Consider the following 13,914-nt stretch of genomic DNA (forward strand, 5'->3'; position numbering starts at 1 on the left):
ATAGTTGGTTATTGTTTCATGGCGAACTAAAATAAGTAAGAAAAGAAAAAGAACAAAAAAAGAGAGTGAAAAAGTCTTTTCTAATTTACGTAGAAACGAGGGACGAAACGAAAACGCGAGAATGTCGAAATGGCTGACGGCCGGTCGATATCTCGAATTATACATTCTCTTGTCGGAGGAGAACGGCCAGCTACCGTGTGTGTATACCCAGCGTTCGCGCGCGCGAGAACGTGCCTTTTAGATATATACATAGATACTATATCAATGTACCGGGGTAATAACCCCCGCGCGATTATAAAGGCACCATTTGGCTTAATATTTAACGATCTTATTAATAACTCAGGGAATACAGAAAGAACCATGCACGAGTGTCTCGTTTCCGAATCGATTATCTTTACGGACTACACCCCGACTTACCCCTACACCCCCATACCTTTCCCCATCCATCTTTTCCATGAATTTATGTGTTATCGATGATACTTCTAACAAATTGCAGAAAAAATAAACGACGCTTAAAGTTTTTTTACAAGAGAAAAGTATTTCTTTAACTGAGAAAAAGAAAGGAACTGGCTAGAAATTAATACAGTTATTATTTATACATATATTTATAATATTGTCAGACAAAAAATAGTATTTTTTGCCAAATCGATTTTGTAAATTCCTATTATAGTTGCTCAATGTTAAAAATTCAGTATAATTCAAACGTACATATTTCTCAGACTTTTACTATTACTGGAAAGATTTGAAGAGATTAATTAAACACAGGTATTTAACTATTAAATTTGCTGTCAGAATATCAATCATTTTTGTAAGAAACAGACGTTTAATTAGCTAATTATTCTACTGATTCAGATATAGATTGTTTCTTTTCAGATATTCTACTTATTCAAATGTAGATTGTTTCAAAAGAAAAATAATTTAAATATCATCAAATTTTTATGATCAAACAATTTATACATTGTGAATGGCCTTATACATACACCTTATTTCTTAAGAAAATTTTTAGATCAATTTATATTCCCAAGGGGGATAGAGAAGAAAAACAAAATAAAAAGACTACACTTTCCGTAACGGAGGAACATAAAGGGCATCGTTTGATCCGGGCACACATGCTCTCTTTCTCCGTCTCTTACTTTTACACACACGCCATCGAAGGATCGAAAAGCCGCTGTCGGTCCAGCCACTCTCGTTCGAATCCTTCTTTTTTCTCTTCCCGCGTATAATCGAACCCAGCGAGACCACCGCCTGGCATGGCAGATGTCCCAGACTATACTGACAATAATTGCCTGATTTCGTAAAACCTTTCTGTCTTTCTCTCTCACAGTCTTTCTCGTTCACTTACAGCAGCAAGATAGAGAGAGAGGGAGAGAGAGAGAGATCTGAATTCGACTTAATTAGTTCATTTAAATTAGCCGTTTCTTTCCTGGTAGAGAAAAAGAGAGAGAGAGAGAGAGAGAGAGAGAGAGAGAGAGAGAGAGAGAGAGAGAGAGAGAGAGAGAGACAGACAGAAAAAAACAGAGAGTGAGAACGACTGGCTCTTTGCCTGAACTGTCTCTCTCTCTTTCTCTCTCTCTTTCTCACACAGAAACTATCTATATAAACCCTCACCTACTCGTGCTCGAGTAAACACTACCTTAAGACGGTGGATAAACGTTTCTCGTTGGAGCAAGAGAGAAACAGGACGTCGAAGAATTTTCGAGTGCGAGGGAGAGAAAGTAATGGTATTCGTTCTAAGCTCGTGAAAGTGCATGTACGAAGGGACGAGTGCGCGCCCGCGCGCGCACGTGAACTCGTAGTGGCAGTCGTGACTGATCGATGCTCCTACTGCAGGGTTGCCTCGGTGTAGGTTCAGGGGTGGGCTTGACGTGGAGAAGAGAGAAAGGGGCAAGGTGACGGGCCTGCGGGATGAGGTTAGACGAGGAAACAAAGCATGCAATCAAAACGTTAATTACATTAAAATGAGTCGAAGATTGGGCCAATCGAAGATGCCCGAAGCTGATGGCCTCGAACGGAGTAACGTAGAACGAGAAGCGTCGAAATCTACGATCGTTTTACTTGTTTTCTTCTTGAGCGACTCGAACTCGAATTAAGTGGGTCTCCGAACGGGCAAGTTGTCTCGTGAGAAAGAGAGAGAGAGAGAGAGAGACAACGGGATACGGTTAAAATCGATTTCTCGGTACGTTCGAGTTTCAAGTCGACTTCGTTTCGAGGTCGATAATAATTAATCCGATCGACGTTGCGAAGTTGATCGACTCGACGATAGCGATATTCGTATAAAAATTTGTTTGTACTCGCGATCAGTTCGTAACCATCGCTAGAAAGGGCCCGGCCCAATATCTCAGCTGACTTCTAATATGTGCGCGCGTTGTTCGATATATCCGGCCAAATTGCGCTCACAAGTTAATAGGAATTTTGATTGACTGAATTAAATGGGTATTGGAAATGCGGCTTTTTATATCGATTAGCTTTATTAGAACCCGTCGCAGCTCGACAACGGGACGAGAGGAGACGGAAGAAAAAAGGTCGAAGATGAATGGGTACGAGAAGGGACGCACTGGCTTGTTCGTTCGCAGGGGAGATTGGGGAGGTAGTGAAAAAAGCTCACCGAAGCAATTTGTTGTTAAGTCGGAACTCATTTTCTAGAACGCACACTACCTAATACCTCAGCATACTGGCTGCTGCGGGCCACCTCATTACTGGACCTAGTCAATTTCAATTTAATTTGCCAGTCGACTATTTCGTTTCGTGAAAGAAGGGTGGAAAAGGGAGAAAGAGAGAGAGAGAGAAAGAACGAAGAAACGTGTCGTCGTCATACGTTACGCCATGGCTACGAACGATCGCTGTGTCGCTTTTTAATTAAAACTGGAAGCCTCACCGTACGAATTAATCGTTATTATCCGTAAAATTAAACTCGACTGGCTTAAAGACAATTGCGCGATACCTCATGTAAATACCGAAATATATACGAGAATCGTTCACGCAACAAACGAAACTTACAGGAACAAAAATTAATCTAAGAAAATCTTTTTGGAGAAAAATAAAACGATGCTAAGAAAATTATTCTTTCATTTTTGAATATTCGCAACAATATTATTTCGAATTAAAAACGGTGTATAATGCTTGGTTTATTAAACGGAATCGTAAAGCGATTTGTACGACAAAATTTACACGAGTTGTCCGTAGTTACATTGCCTTCCACTGTAGTAGAACGGAAAAGAACACACCAATGTAAATCAGGAACTCCACGGAGAAAACAACTTGCGGAAAGATTACAGGAATATTTTTGCATACGATTTCCTGTACCGAGTGTTATTGTCGAAGGAAATAATTTTTTATGGTACAATGTGGCGCCATCTATCCGCAACTATATACGACTATAGATATTAATTATATTATCTAATTTTACCAGCATATTGATTCCTCGAATACTTGAGCATTAGATATTCTATGTAATAATTTCTTTAAGATTGAAAATATATATAAATAAAGAGAGCAAATCGAATTTAAAAGAAATCAATAAAGTTGTTTTTTTCTTTCTACAACTTTACCGTAGGAAAAGCCCCTTTGATGTGAAACGAATGGCCAGGTGTTGCTTCTTCTCACCACCACCGATCACCTTAGTGATTTTCACTTGTTTTCAATAATTATCGTATTCTTTTGATACCTTCGTCTCTCTTTCGTGATTCCTTAACGCTTTTTAATGTATCTTCGTTAAACGCCACGTAAACTGATTATTGACTAAGAGACGAGAAAGCTTTGTGCATTATAAAAACAAGAAACGTCGAGTCGAGTCCACGCTATTCAATTTTCAGTGGCTCGGATCGTAATACGGCTGGTACAAAGTTATAATTTCTCTGTCTCTGTCTCTCTCTCTCTCTGTCTCTCTCTCCTTCTTTTTCCTCCCGTTTTCAGGCGATGGGGGATGATGCTAACAAGAGAGGAAGAGGAAAAGAGAAAGAGAGAGAGAGAGAGAGAGAGAGAGAAACATAGGGACGCGCGAACGCGTCGAAATGAACGCATTTACAGACGCATTCTCTACATGGTGTGCATGTACGAGTAACACACACGCAGTAGTTCGCGCGCGTACCTACTAATGAGTTAGACCACCTTACCCTCGCCACTTTAATTGTCTAAAGCGCAAATTGGGCGACTTTAATTAGCGTAATTATTTGGTTCGTTTGTCCGTTTATCCAAGATTCCTGGATCGACCGTGGCTGGTGCTTCCCTGCTTCGCTCGCTAGCTCGTCTACCCTTCTACACGAGCGTCTCCCTCTCCTTCTCTTTCTCTCCCTCTCCCTCCCTGTCTCTTTCTCTCTCTCTCTCTCTTCTACCCTCTTTCCATCCCCACCCTAACCCCCACGGCTTTCTACAAACCTCTCGCCTTCGATCCGAGCTCTGTCTAAACAGATTCGTTAGTACTTCGTGCGACTACGTGCCATTGTTCGAACAGCCGTACGTTCTTTTTTTTAATTAACAAAATGTTAAACTCTCCAAGCTTGTCAACCTTATCATTGTTCCAACGTTCGACCTTGACGATTCCACCATTTCACCAACTCACCCCTACTTACTCCTTGATTATACTAATTTAACTTTGGACGGAATTGGAACCTTTGTAATTCGTGACTATTCGGTATTGCAACGGCATATTATGTAGATATCGTATCAATTTCAACTCTATATTCGAATCTTTCGACATAAACGACTTCGTTAAACATAGTTTAGAATTAATGTTTTAATTGATCGAGATGTATTACACAAATTATCTTCGAGTTTTTCTACAATTTGTTATTAATTTTAATCAACGTTGCTGATAGATTTTAAAGATCAGTAAAAGAAGGAGATAAAACACGTTAGTAAATTAACGATTTATTTGGAAAATAGTGGCTCAGTTAGGTACTCACCCGGTATATACACCACGTGGAATAGGTATTGCAGACAGTCCGTCCGAACTAATTGGAATTATGTTCTGACTCTCCCGCTTCACGTCCACTTTCCAGCCTCAACCCCCTTGCAACCCCTCGTAACCGACAGCTACTCTGCTCGTCATTGGACACGAGACTCATTTTCCTATTGTAGAATTTAATAATTCGCTACTCTCGATTTACTCGATCGACATGATTTTATTCGTTCACGGAATGTCCGTGCAAGGTAAACATTTTCTCTCCTCTCGTTTGTTACCTGATAATTTGTCGCCATATGAAATGTCTCGCATATAAATGGCTTAAAACACGCTTGTATTTTAGATAATAATTTTGAACGATTAAAATGACAATTTACAAGAATAGCTGCTGTATAATTTGTAAAGATGTTAATAATGATTTATACAAATAGGATTAAACTAAAAAATCTTAATTGATAGTCCATAGAAAAATTAAAGAATAATTTTGTTTATTTTCAATTTTCATAAAAATCAAGTTTCTTCTTTTGTCTTGAAAACTAGAATTTAGTATATATCCATTACGACGACAAGAACTCAGCATTTCATTTATTACTAGAACTCAAAATGATAGAGTATACTTCTACGTCCACTAAATTGAATGAGCGAATACTGACCTACATAAAACCTGGAAAAAGGTGCAAAGCAATACGTCTTAGAAGAAAGAAGAAAAAGTTATATCGTATATTTAGATTTTGATGGTTCAAATGTAATCCTTAATTGAATTTTTAGTATTATTAAACTTATGCGAATGGCATGTTCGAAAAAGAGCATTCTTATAAGTAAATCGATAATAAATTTTAATTGCATTATTGTTATCAACCAAAGTCCTTGACCGAATCGCCTTATCGATTTCAGCTCATGATTACTTAATTAGAAAAGAGAAGGAAAAGATAAAGAACGAGATAGTTGAAGAAAGATAAACTGTGAAAAATGGCATGAACCATATTCGCTCAGAGAGGAACGTTAACCTGCCGTAATATTCTCTTTTATCCCCTTCTCTCCTCCTCCCACTCGCTTAAAATCCTCTTCTTCACTCTCTCGCTCTCTCTCTCTCTCTCTCCCTCCCTCTCCCTCTCTCCCTCTCTCTCTCTCTCTCTCTCTCTCTCTCTCTCTCTATTTCTCTCTATCTATCCCTTTCTCAACATCATCGTAGCTCGGAAACGAAGCGTATCGTGCTCCGTGAATACGCGCCTTTATCGTTTTTGCTTGACATTCTACTCCATCTACGGCGTACCAAGAGAGCTCGATAATTAACTGCGAACAAGTCGAATCATTAAAGATACATCGAGCAGCCATAAAAGTAGAGAGAAGCTAACTGCTCTTGAAGTATCTTCAAAATACGAAGGATCGATTGATTCTGATGATACTCATTCTAACATTTAAGTGAGAGATAAAAAGAAAAAACGATGGACTGATAAAGACAAATAACAATAATAATAAAAAAAAAAGAGAAAATGTCGAGAAAGAACGTTAAAAAAAGAAAGAAAAAAGAAATAAAACAGAAGAATCAGAGAAAGAATTGAAACGTCATTTTGCGAGCAATCATCGAGCTGCCATCCAGTGGAGTGAGAGTAAAGGAGAGAAAGAGAAAGAGAGAGAGAGAGAGATCCAGTCAGTGCAGATCCCCGACAGATAAATTAGCAATTTAATTATAGAACTGTCAGGCGGTAATTAAATTAATAACGAGAAACCTCGAATCCAATCCGATCCGTCCTGGCAACCTTTCGCGCGCGTTCACTCTCGAGAGGTAGGTAGAGTAGAGTAGTAGTCCATGCGTGGATATGAATGTAGAAACTTGGAGGGAACCAGCCGGCTACGGGTCGTTTCAAAAGTACGTTCATGCCAACCTGTTACACCCGATGATGGCTAGCACTGAGATTAAAACGACAATGAGATGTTGAGCTGCTTCTTCTGTCGTTTCCTTTCCTCTTTTCTTTCTCTTTTGTCTACCTTTCCTTTTTTCTTCGCAGAATCCTCTCTCCTCTGTCCGCCAAGGAGGACGGACGATAATCTCGCGATCGAATATGGCGATAGGAACGTTCGACGGAGTTACGATCGTCGAGGGAGAGAAAAATCATCGAGTGAGCCCCTTGAGTTAACGCTAATTGCGTATTTGAGATTTCAGGCTCGGAGGGATACGAGTTTCGTGCACGTATTCACTTAGGCGATAATAAATTATGGGGTTAATGGATTCGCTCCAGGGTTGGGTTGGAAGTAGCGCGTCGGCGTGTATGTGTGTGGGTGATAAAGACTCTCGTTTAAACTTTTTCACCGTAATTTTTGTGGAGTTTTATTGACGGTACTAAAGCTGTAGTTAGGTACGTGAAGTATATGGGCCGATCGAAAAAATTAATAAAAAGAAAGAAAAAAAATGATACTACAATTTAATTATCCCGTGAAGAGGACAATTATTATAATTAATTAATTTATCCGAGTTTTCAATCGATATCATAAGTAAAAATGAATACTAAAGGAAAGACTTTTTAAAAAAAGAAAAAAGAACAAGAAAAGTATGATTTTGCAACATAGATGCCTCTTTGAAAAACAAAGATTCGGTAAGACGTTTCCATAGATACAGCCATGTGTCTTTATAACGATTAGGAATTTTTTGAATAATGGTTTTTGTTAACATAGGAAATTAAAATGTATTTCTTTATCTAAATAAAAAGTATATGCTCGAAAGCACCATTGGATTCGAAAACGCGTGTGCTCCCTTCGAATCTTGATTCGACATATCCGCGTATCGTTACATAGCTAATTGCTGCATAAACATCGGGCTTTACGAGGCCTCGCTATGCGCTCGACAACCGCACCGCAAACATTGACTGCCATTAACTTGGACGCGAGTGTGCGTATTGATGCGTTCGTATGGAAAGCTGTGTGTCACCCATGGAAGGCCGAACGTGCGTTTAAGACTACTGGCCGTGTAACAGGACCGCCGAGTAATTAGCGGGAATGTTTCGGAAATTGCTCGGATCTTTTACTCTTATTTTCCCTTGCTCTTATCCATTATTTTTTACCAACACTCGATACACTACGTTTTATCAACCTTTTGATGTACCTTCCAATAGGCCTTCGCAATTAGAAATTATTAATCATCGTTCGTTTCAAGTGTTATGCCACTATGTCTATAACATATTTTTGTATTCATTTTCAACCAAATTAAACTTAATAAATCGAATTACCAACATCATGTGAATACATCTACATTGTGAAACTTTTTAAACGCCATTTAAACGATATTTTACAATGAAAAAATATACGCGTGCCAATTTTGTTGACATTTTGACATTATTATATAGTAAAAATACGATTTAACGATCAACCTTTTGCTTCGACATGACAGACTGAAAAATCATAGTATAATAATTCAGGGAATTGTATCCTAAATGTCATAAAAGATATTTGAGCCTTTTTCTCACAATAATAAGCAGATAGAGTGATACACAGAATTTTAATTTTAATTATATAGAAATTAATATCGTCTGCATTAACAAATCTCATTATAAAATGAAATAAAGTATATTCGTAAATAACTTTGTACTTAACCATTGTTCTCAAAACCCCCATGAGATCCTTCAGTCTGTTCTCTCATTAATTAATTAAAGAGAAACGCGCATACCGTATAATAATATTAATATTAATTGGCTTTATTATTATGATTGAATAATTATGCAGAAAGAGACGCAGCTAAGAGATGCATATATCTGATTGACTTTAATAATATTCACCTAACAATTTACTCTAATAAAGAACATTAGTGAACGTTCACGAGTATTTTATGTACTGACACATACGTCACATACATCTTATACTAATTGCACATTCACTTCCTGCATACACAATGCTAACATATTCATCCCGTAAACAGACGAACATCATAGGTTTATGCAAACGCACAGTACCAATTGACAAGTCAACTCTACTACCTAAATTAAGAATGGCAGTAAATAAGCGACTAAAACACAAGGATTATTATGACAAGAGATCATAATGGAAAATAACTGCTTTGCTAAGATCTATTGTTTATTATCTTATGTTGTATTAGAAGTCAATATTGAAGGGAAAGAACTATCTCTTTCTCTCTTTACCTCTCCTCCCTTTCCGCCCTCGTAATACGAAACAAGACGATTCAAACGAAAAGGTTTCGTCTGCCCCCTTTATCCAGTCTCGCAATTTACGATATAATTACGAGCAGACTGGATTAGCAAATACTCGAAAGCAACAATTATCTCTTCGTAGACACATCAGAGAGTTGCCTTTTCTTTTCATTCAAAATTCTAAAAAGTTTCTAAAATGATCGTTGAAACGATCCATTGAAAGATCAGCGAGAATTTAAATATCACGATCGCAATCATTTGAAACAAGTCTATTAAATTGATGCAACTAAAATGAAATGTAAAAATTGATTTTCCGTTCTCGCGCTAACTGTTCTAGCATTAGCGTATAAACGTAGGGAATATATAGAAAGCGAAGATGAAGAGAAAGAGAGAAAATGGCTGGGTACTTGTTGGTAGGAGGATAAGAAGAGAACGGAGTCGTTATCTACTCAGGACCGTTACTTCGTACGAGAACCGTGCTGCACGCCGATAGAAACGCGCTGTGCTCTCCAGTCCCGAGTTATCTGGCCAGACTGCCAATTAAAAGGCGCATTTACAACACCTTATTATATCGATGTGCTCGTTTGCCCCGGCGGGAGATAGGACGAGAGGGCTGCCGAGGAAAAGATAGAGAGAAAGAGAGAAAAGGAGAAATGTGAGTGAAAAAGAGAACGAAACAAGAACAGTAGAAAGGGACGACCTACGACACGTTTAAGAGCGAGACGGTGAAGGGAGTGATGGAAAAGAGAATGAAACAGAGAACATGTACATACCCTATGTACATATGTATACATAGAGAATTCTGCATGAGCAATACAGTCGTCGCTAGCCTAACCTCATTTAGTTAGAAAGTGTTTGTACGCGGCGAGACTGGCGCAAGATTTAATTGGAAACGCGTCATATTTATCGTCGACTTGCGCTGAGACGGCTCGAAGAACGTCATCCCCGGGGCTCCCTGGTTTGCTCTAATTGGTCGCCCGTTTCCTCGTTCGATTCCACCATCAGGAGGATTTGTCGACGATGCAACCAAGCGTACACGACGATACACGCCGATTTTCGGGATCTATTCTTCTATCCATGAACATTATCCTGAGAATATGTTTGTCGATATGATGAAATCGAATAATGCTTGAAAAAATATACCTTCAATTATCAAGTTGGATATGATCGAATCAATTTAACGTATTTAAACTCTCCTTCCGCATGCTTGAAAATAACAAAACCGAACTAGTCTAACATGTTTTAAAACGTCGCAATTAAAACTTGTAATGCTTGGTTCAATTACGAGGAGAACAGTTTATAGATCATAATAATATCAACAATTTACAATATTATTTCTTAATCGTTTCAGAATATTTGGCAGCAGTGGTGCCTGTGCAGGTTGTGGCAATCCGATACCTGCCAATGAAATGGTCATGAGGACGGGTGGATCGGTGTTTCACCTAAAGTGTTTCACCTGCAGCAAATGCGGTGGACAGCTTGTTTCGGGCGACAGGTGAGATTGGAAGCTATTGTTGTTGCTTTATTTCAAATAGGAAGGACTACAAATTATCCTGTCCATTAGGTAAAGAAAAAAAAAAGCTAAAAGCGATCGTTCATTCTAGTAATCAAACTATTCGGCTGTTCGAGCTTGCATAGAATTAATCCTTTGAATATCCGAACAAAACCGATACGGTGTAAACATAATCCCGGATTCTGGATTCATAGGGAGACACGATTTACATAGTATCTCATACTTGTATGCAGTATTCATCTATCTGTCATATAAAAAAATATATATATGACTATATGGAACAGTTATATCATTCGTGAATGCCTTTACAACAGTCAAAGCGATCTTCAAATTAAAAATAAATCTCTCGCAACTTTTCAAATGCTTTTCAAACTCAGTAATTCAGTTTTTGGTCGGATCGATTTTTCAATAATCCTAAATTCTCTCAAATTCTTGATCCAAGACTTTTCAATAGAAGAGCCCATTATTTCTTCGTCAAAGTAACGTCGATGCTGGTTTTCAGGTACTATCTTCTATCAGGTTCACCGGTTTGTGAAACGGACTGGCACAAGATACTGAAATCATCGAGCGTCGCCGCAGCGACTGCGGCAGCAGCAGCAGCAGGAAACGGGGGTGCACCGGTGAGGAAAGGTAAGGTCGGTCGGCCTCGAAGGAGCCGCGAATGAGGCGGCAACCCGGTCGGTCGCCCGAAGAAGGTTCAACCCTCTCCACAAGCGACGCCCGTTGTCGTACCAACGCAGGTCGACGTTGCGGACGTTGCCGTAGGAGGGGATCCCTATTCGCCGCCTCCGCCGGGTCATCAGCACTATCACCATCATCATCACCACCATCATCACGAACATCATCAGATGGGCCTTGTGCATCCGGGTCTGGCGGCTCAGCAAACGACGCACATGCAACAGCCATCGTCCGGCAGCTATCAGGATTGGCCGCCGTGGGCACAGGATCCTTGTGACTGAATAGACCCCTCCGACCTGGTACTCTGCCAGGTCTGTGCCCACCATGCGTCTCTCTCTCGAAGATCACGTCCTCCTCTCTCATTGCAAGAAAATTTCATCAAAAAAGATGACGTGATTCGTGATCGCATCGGGAGAATGTGCGTTGTGCGACGAGTGAGAACCAACCATACGTATGTATGTATCGTTCGATCGTCGTGAGTGCGTCGAAAACGAAATTGTACCGGCTGCCATCTTGCTTTTTCGTTCGATCTCCCGAAAAAAGTAGAAACGCCAAACTTTCGAGCACGCGCGGAGGACGAGTCGCCGTCGATTTTTCTCTTCGCTCAACACGTCTGCTTTCTTATCTTCTTTATTCTCCTTCAATCGATGTTCGGTACGTGTACGAGGCAAAAGGATGCTCTTTCCTTTTCGATCTAAGCTTTCAAGTTATGTTTCTCCGAGAAATCGAAACGCACAGAACAGACGACAGAGAATTCTCAAAGAAAGATGCACGATGAACGTCAATAAAGAAACTTGGACGATTCAAACGAGCGACCCATTTCAGATACCTCGACTCTTAGAAAATTATTTTTCTTTCAAAATTATCAGTCCTTTCGTCTCGCCGAGCAGCACGTTCCGTAAACTCGTTAAGCGTTCCTTGTTCCCGTGATCGTTAATGGTGTCTCTCGCTGCAAGGTGAAACCCCGTACCAACGTTAAGACTCTTAAACGATTGAAACCGTCATTTTAATCTTCCTCGATGGTTTCTACGTTGTCTCGCTTCTCGTCATTTCTTCTCTCTCTCTCTCTCTCTCTCTCTCTCTCTTTCTCTTTTTTTTCTCTCTCTCTTTCTCTCTCTCTCTCTCTCTCTCTCTCTCTCTCTTTTTGTTTCTCGTATTCATAATAATCGAACGGAACTCATTCGTGTCGCGCGTGAAAAGTATTCGACAAAGAGATTATCAATTCAATACATTGAACGAGAAATGCACAAGTGGTACACTACATTCATAGTGGTTATATAGTCGCGAGTTTCTCAAGAAGCCGAAGTACGTATCTTCTACGCGTGGTTACATTGGCGATAAGTAGGAACGCTTTCTTTTACAGCCAATTGCTGCCTTCGAATAACGGCTGTGAATGTAGAAAGATGTAAATCTATGATTCCCTTCTTCCCTCGTATGAATCCTGTTCAAGTCTTGCATGTATGCGTGTGCAGAGAAAGAGGGGAAGAGAGAGAGAGAGAGAGAGAGAGAGAAAGAGAGAGATCGAAGTAAAAAGATGGGGTCACGCATGGAGCAATTGGAAATTTGCATCAGCATCGATCTATGACACTTGCGAACTTTCGTATATTTCTTCGATCGCTGAAATACAAAAAGAAACGAACATCGTTTTTATTTTCTATCGAAGAGACATCGACGATTTTGTGATCGCGCACATTTTAGAAAGTCGAATTGAACGACGAGGCGCAAGAGCAAGACATGCACTACATCAACAAACTTTTTTCAAGCGACAGGGTTACGATCATCCGCAATAAATGTAACATAAATGTATAATCTTATAACACGTTGCGATATAATCTATAAACCGCACGTAGCCAATGTCGTTTCTCGAATGTTGGACAGGCTTTTATCCCTTCCACTTCTGTTTTACGTGAAGAACAGGCAAGGGAAAAGCTAAAGCGACACTGACGATGAGCCAATTCGAAGCTCGATATCGAAACTAAAGACACAAGTTTTTGATGTAAACTGTACCATAATGAAAGGATACAAAAAAAATCACCTCGATCGTTATACGTTTACTCGTTCCGTTATTAGCGAACTTTTGTCTCAAGAGCTCTGCGTACTTAAAACAAAAAATATTAAGGGCTCGTAGGTAGGACTTTTGAAGAAAGCGACGCGGCAATCTTAGGAGCGAAAGAGAGAGAGAGAGAGAGAGAGAGAGAGAGAGAGAGAGAGAGAGATTGAAAGAAAAAACAAAATAAAATAATTGTCCTGCGCGTGAATCTAACGACCGATCTTGAGACCAAGCAATGCACTTTTTTCTGTTAGTATGTCATCGGTTGTTGGATCTCAACTTCTAACCACACGACACTCAACAAATTGTTTCGTGAAAAGAGAGAGAGAGAGAGAAAGGGAGAGAGTGCGAAAAAAAATAGAGAGGAAGAAGTGCCGCGCCGATGGGTCGTGTAATTTAATCTTGTACATAGGGTACCATTTTGTATATTGTTAAAAGTTTGTGTGATATAAATGGTTATGTATTTACTATTGACAAAAAAATAAGCGGCGACGGGTCCACCGCGCGAATCCAACGAGCAATCGTCCGCGCGATGACGTGCCATTGATTTTTTTTTAATGTCGCCAAACGACGTATCTCACGACATGTATTTTCTTTTCCTCTTAGTTTTTCTTCCCTCTTTCAACTTATTTTT

At 39.6% G+C, this 13,914-nt stretch overlaps 1 protein-coding gene across 2 annotated transcripts in view; it reads left to right on the forward strand.

Annotated features, from left to right (window-relative positions):
• The window catches only part of LOC127067677 (LIM/homeobox protein Lhx9), an 86,840-nt gene extending 73,406 nt beyond the window's left edge, over positions 1-13,434 (forward strand). For both annotated transcript variants that reach the window (XM_051002906.1, XM_051002908.1), the window contains exons 4-5: positions 10,391-10,534; positions 11,055-13,434. In XM_051002906.1, the coding sequence (XP_050858863.1) occupies positions 10,391-10,534; positions 11,055-11,217 (307 nt within the window). In that variant the 3' untranslated portion in view covers positions 11,218-13,434. The remainder of the gene's footprint in view (positions 1-10,390; positions 10,535-11,054) is intronic.
• The last annotated feature ends 480 nt before the right edge of the window (positions 13,435-13,914 follow it).

This window comes from Vespula vulgaris, chromosome 11 (genome assembly GCF_905475345.1).
Source record: "Vespula vulgaris chromosome 11, iyVesVulg1.1, whole genome shotgun sequence".
Lineage (NCBI taxonomy): Eukaryota > Metazoa > Arthropoda > Insecta > Hymenoptera > Vespidae > Vespula > Vespula vulgaris.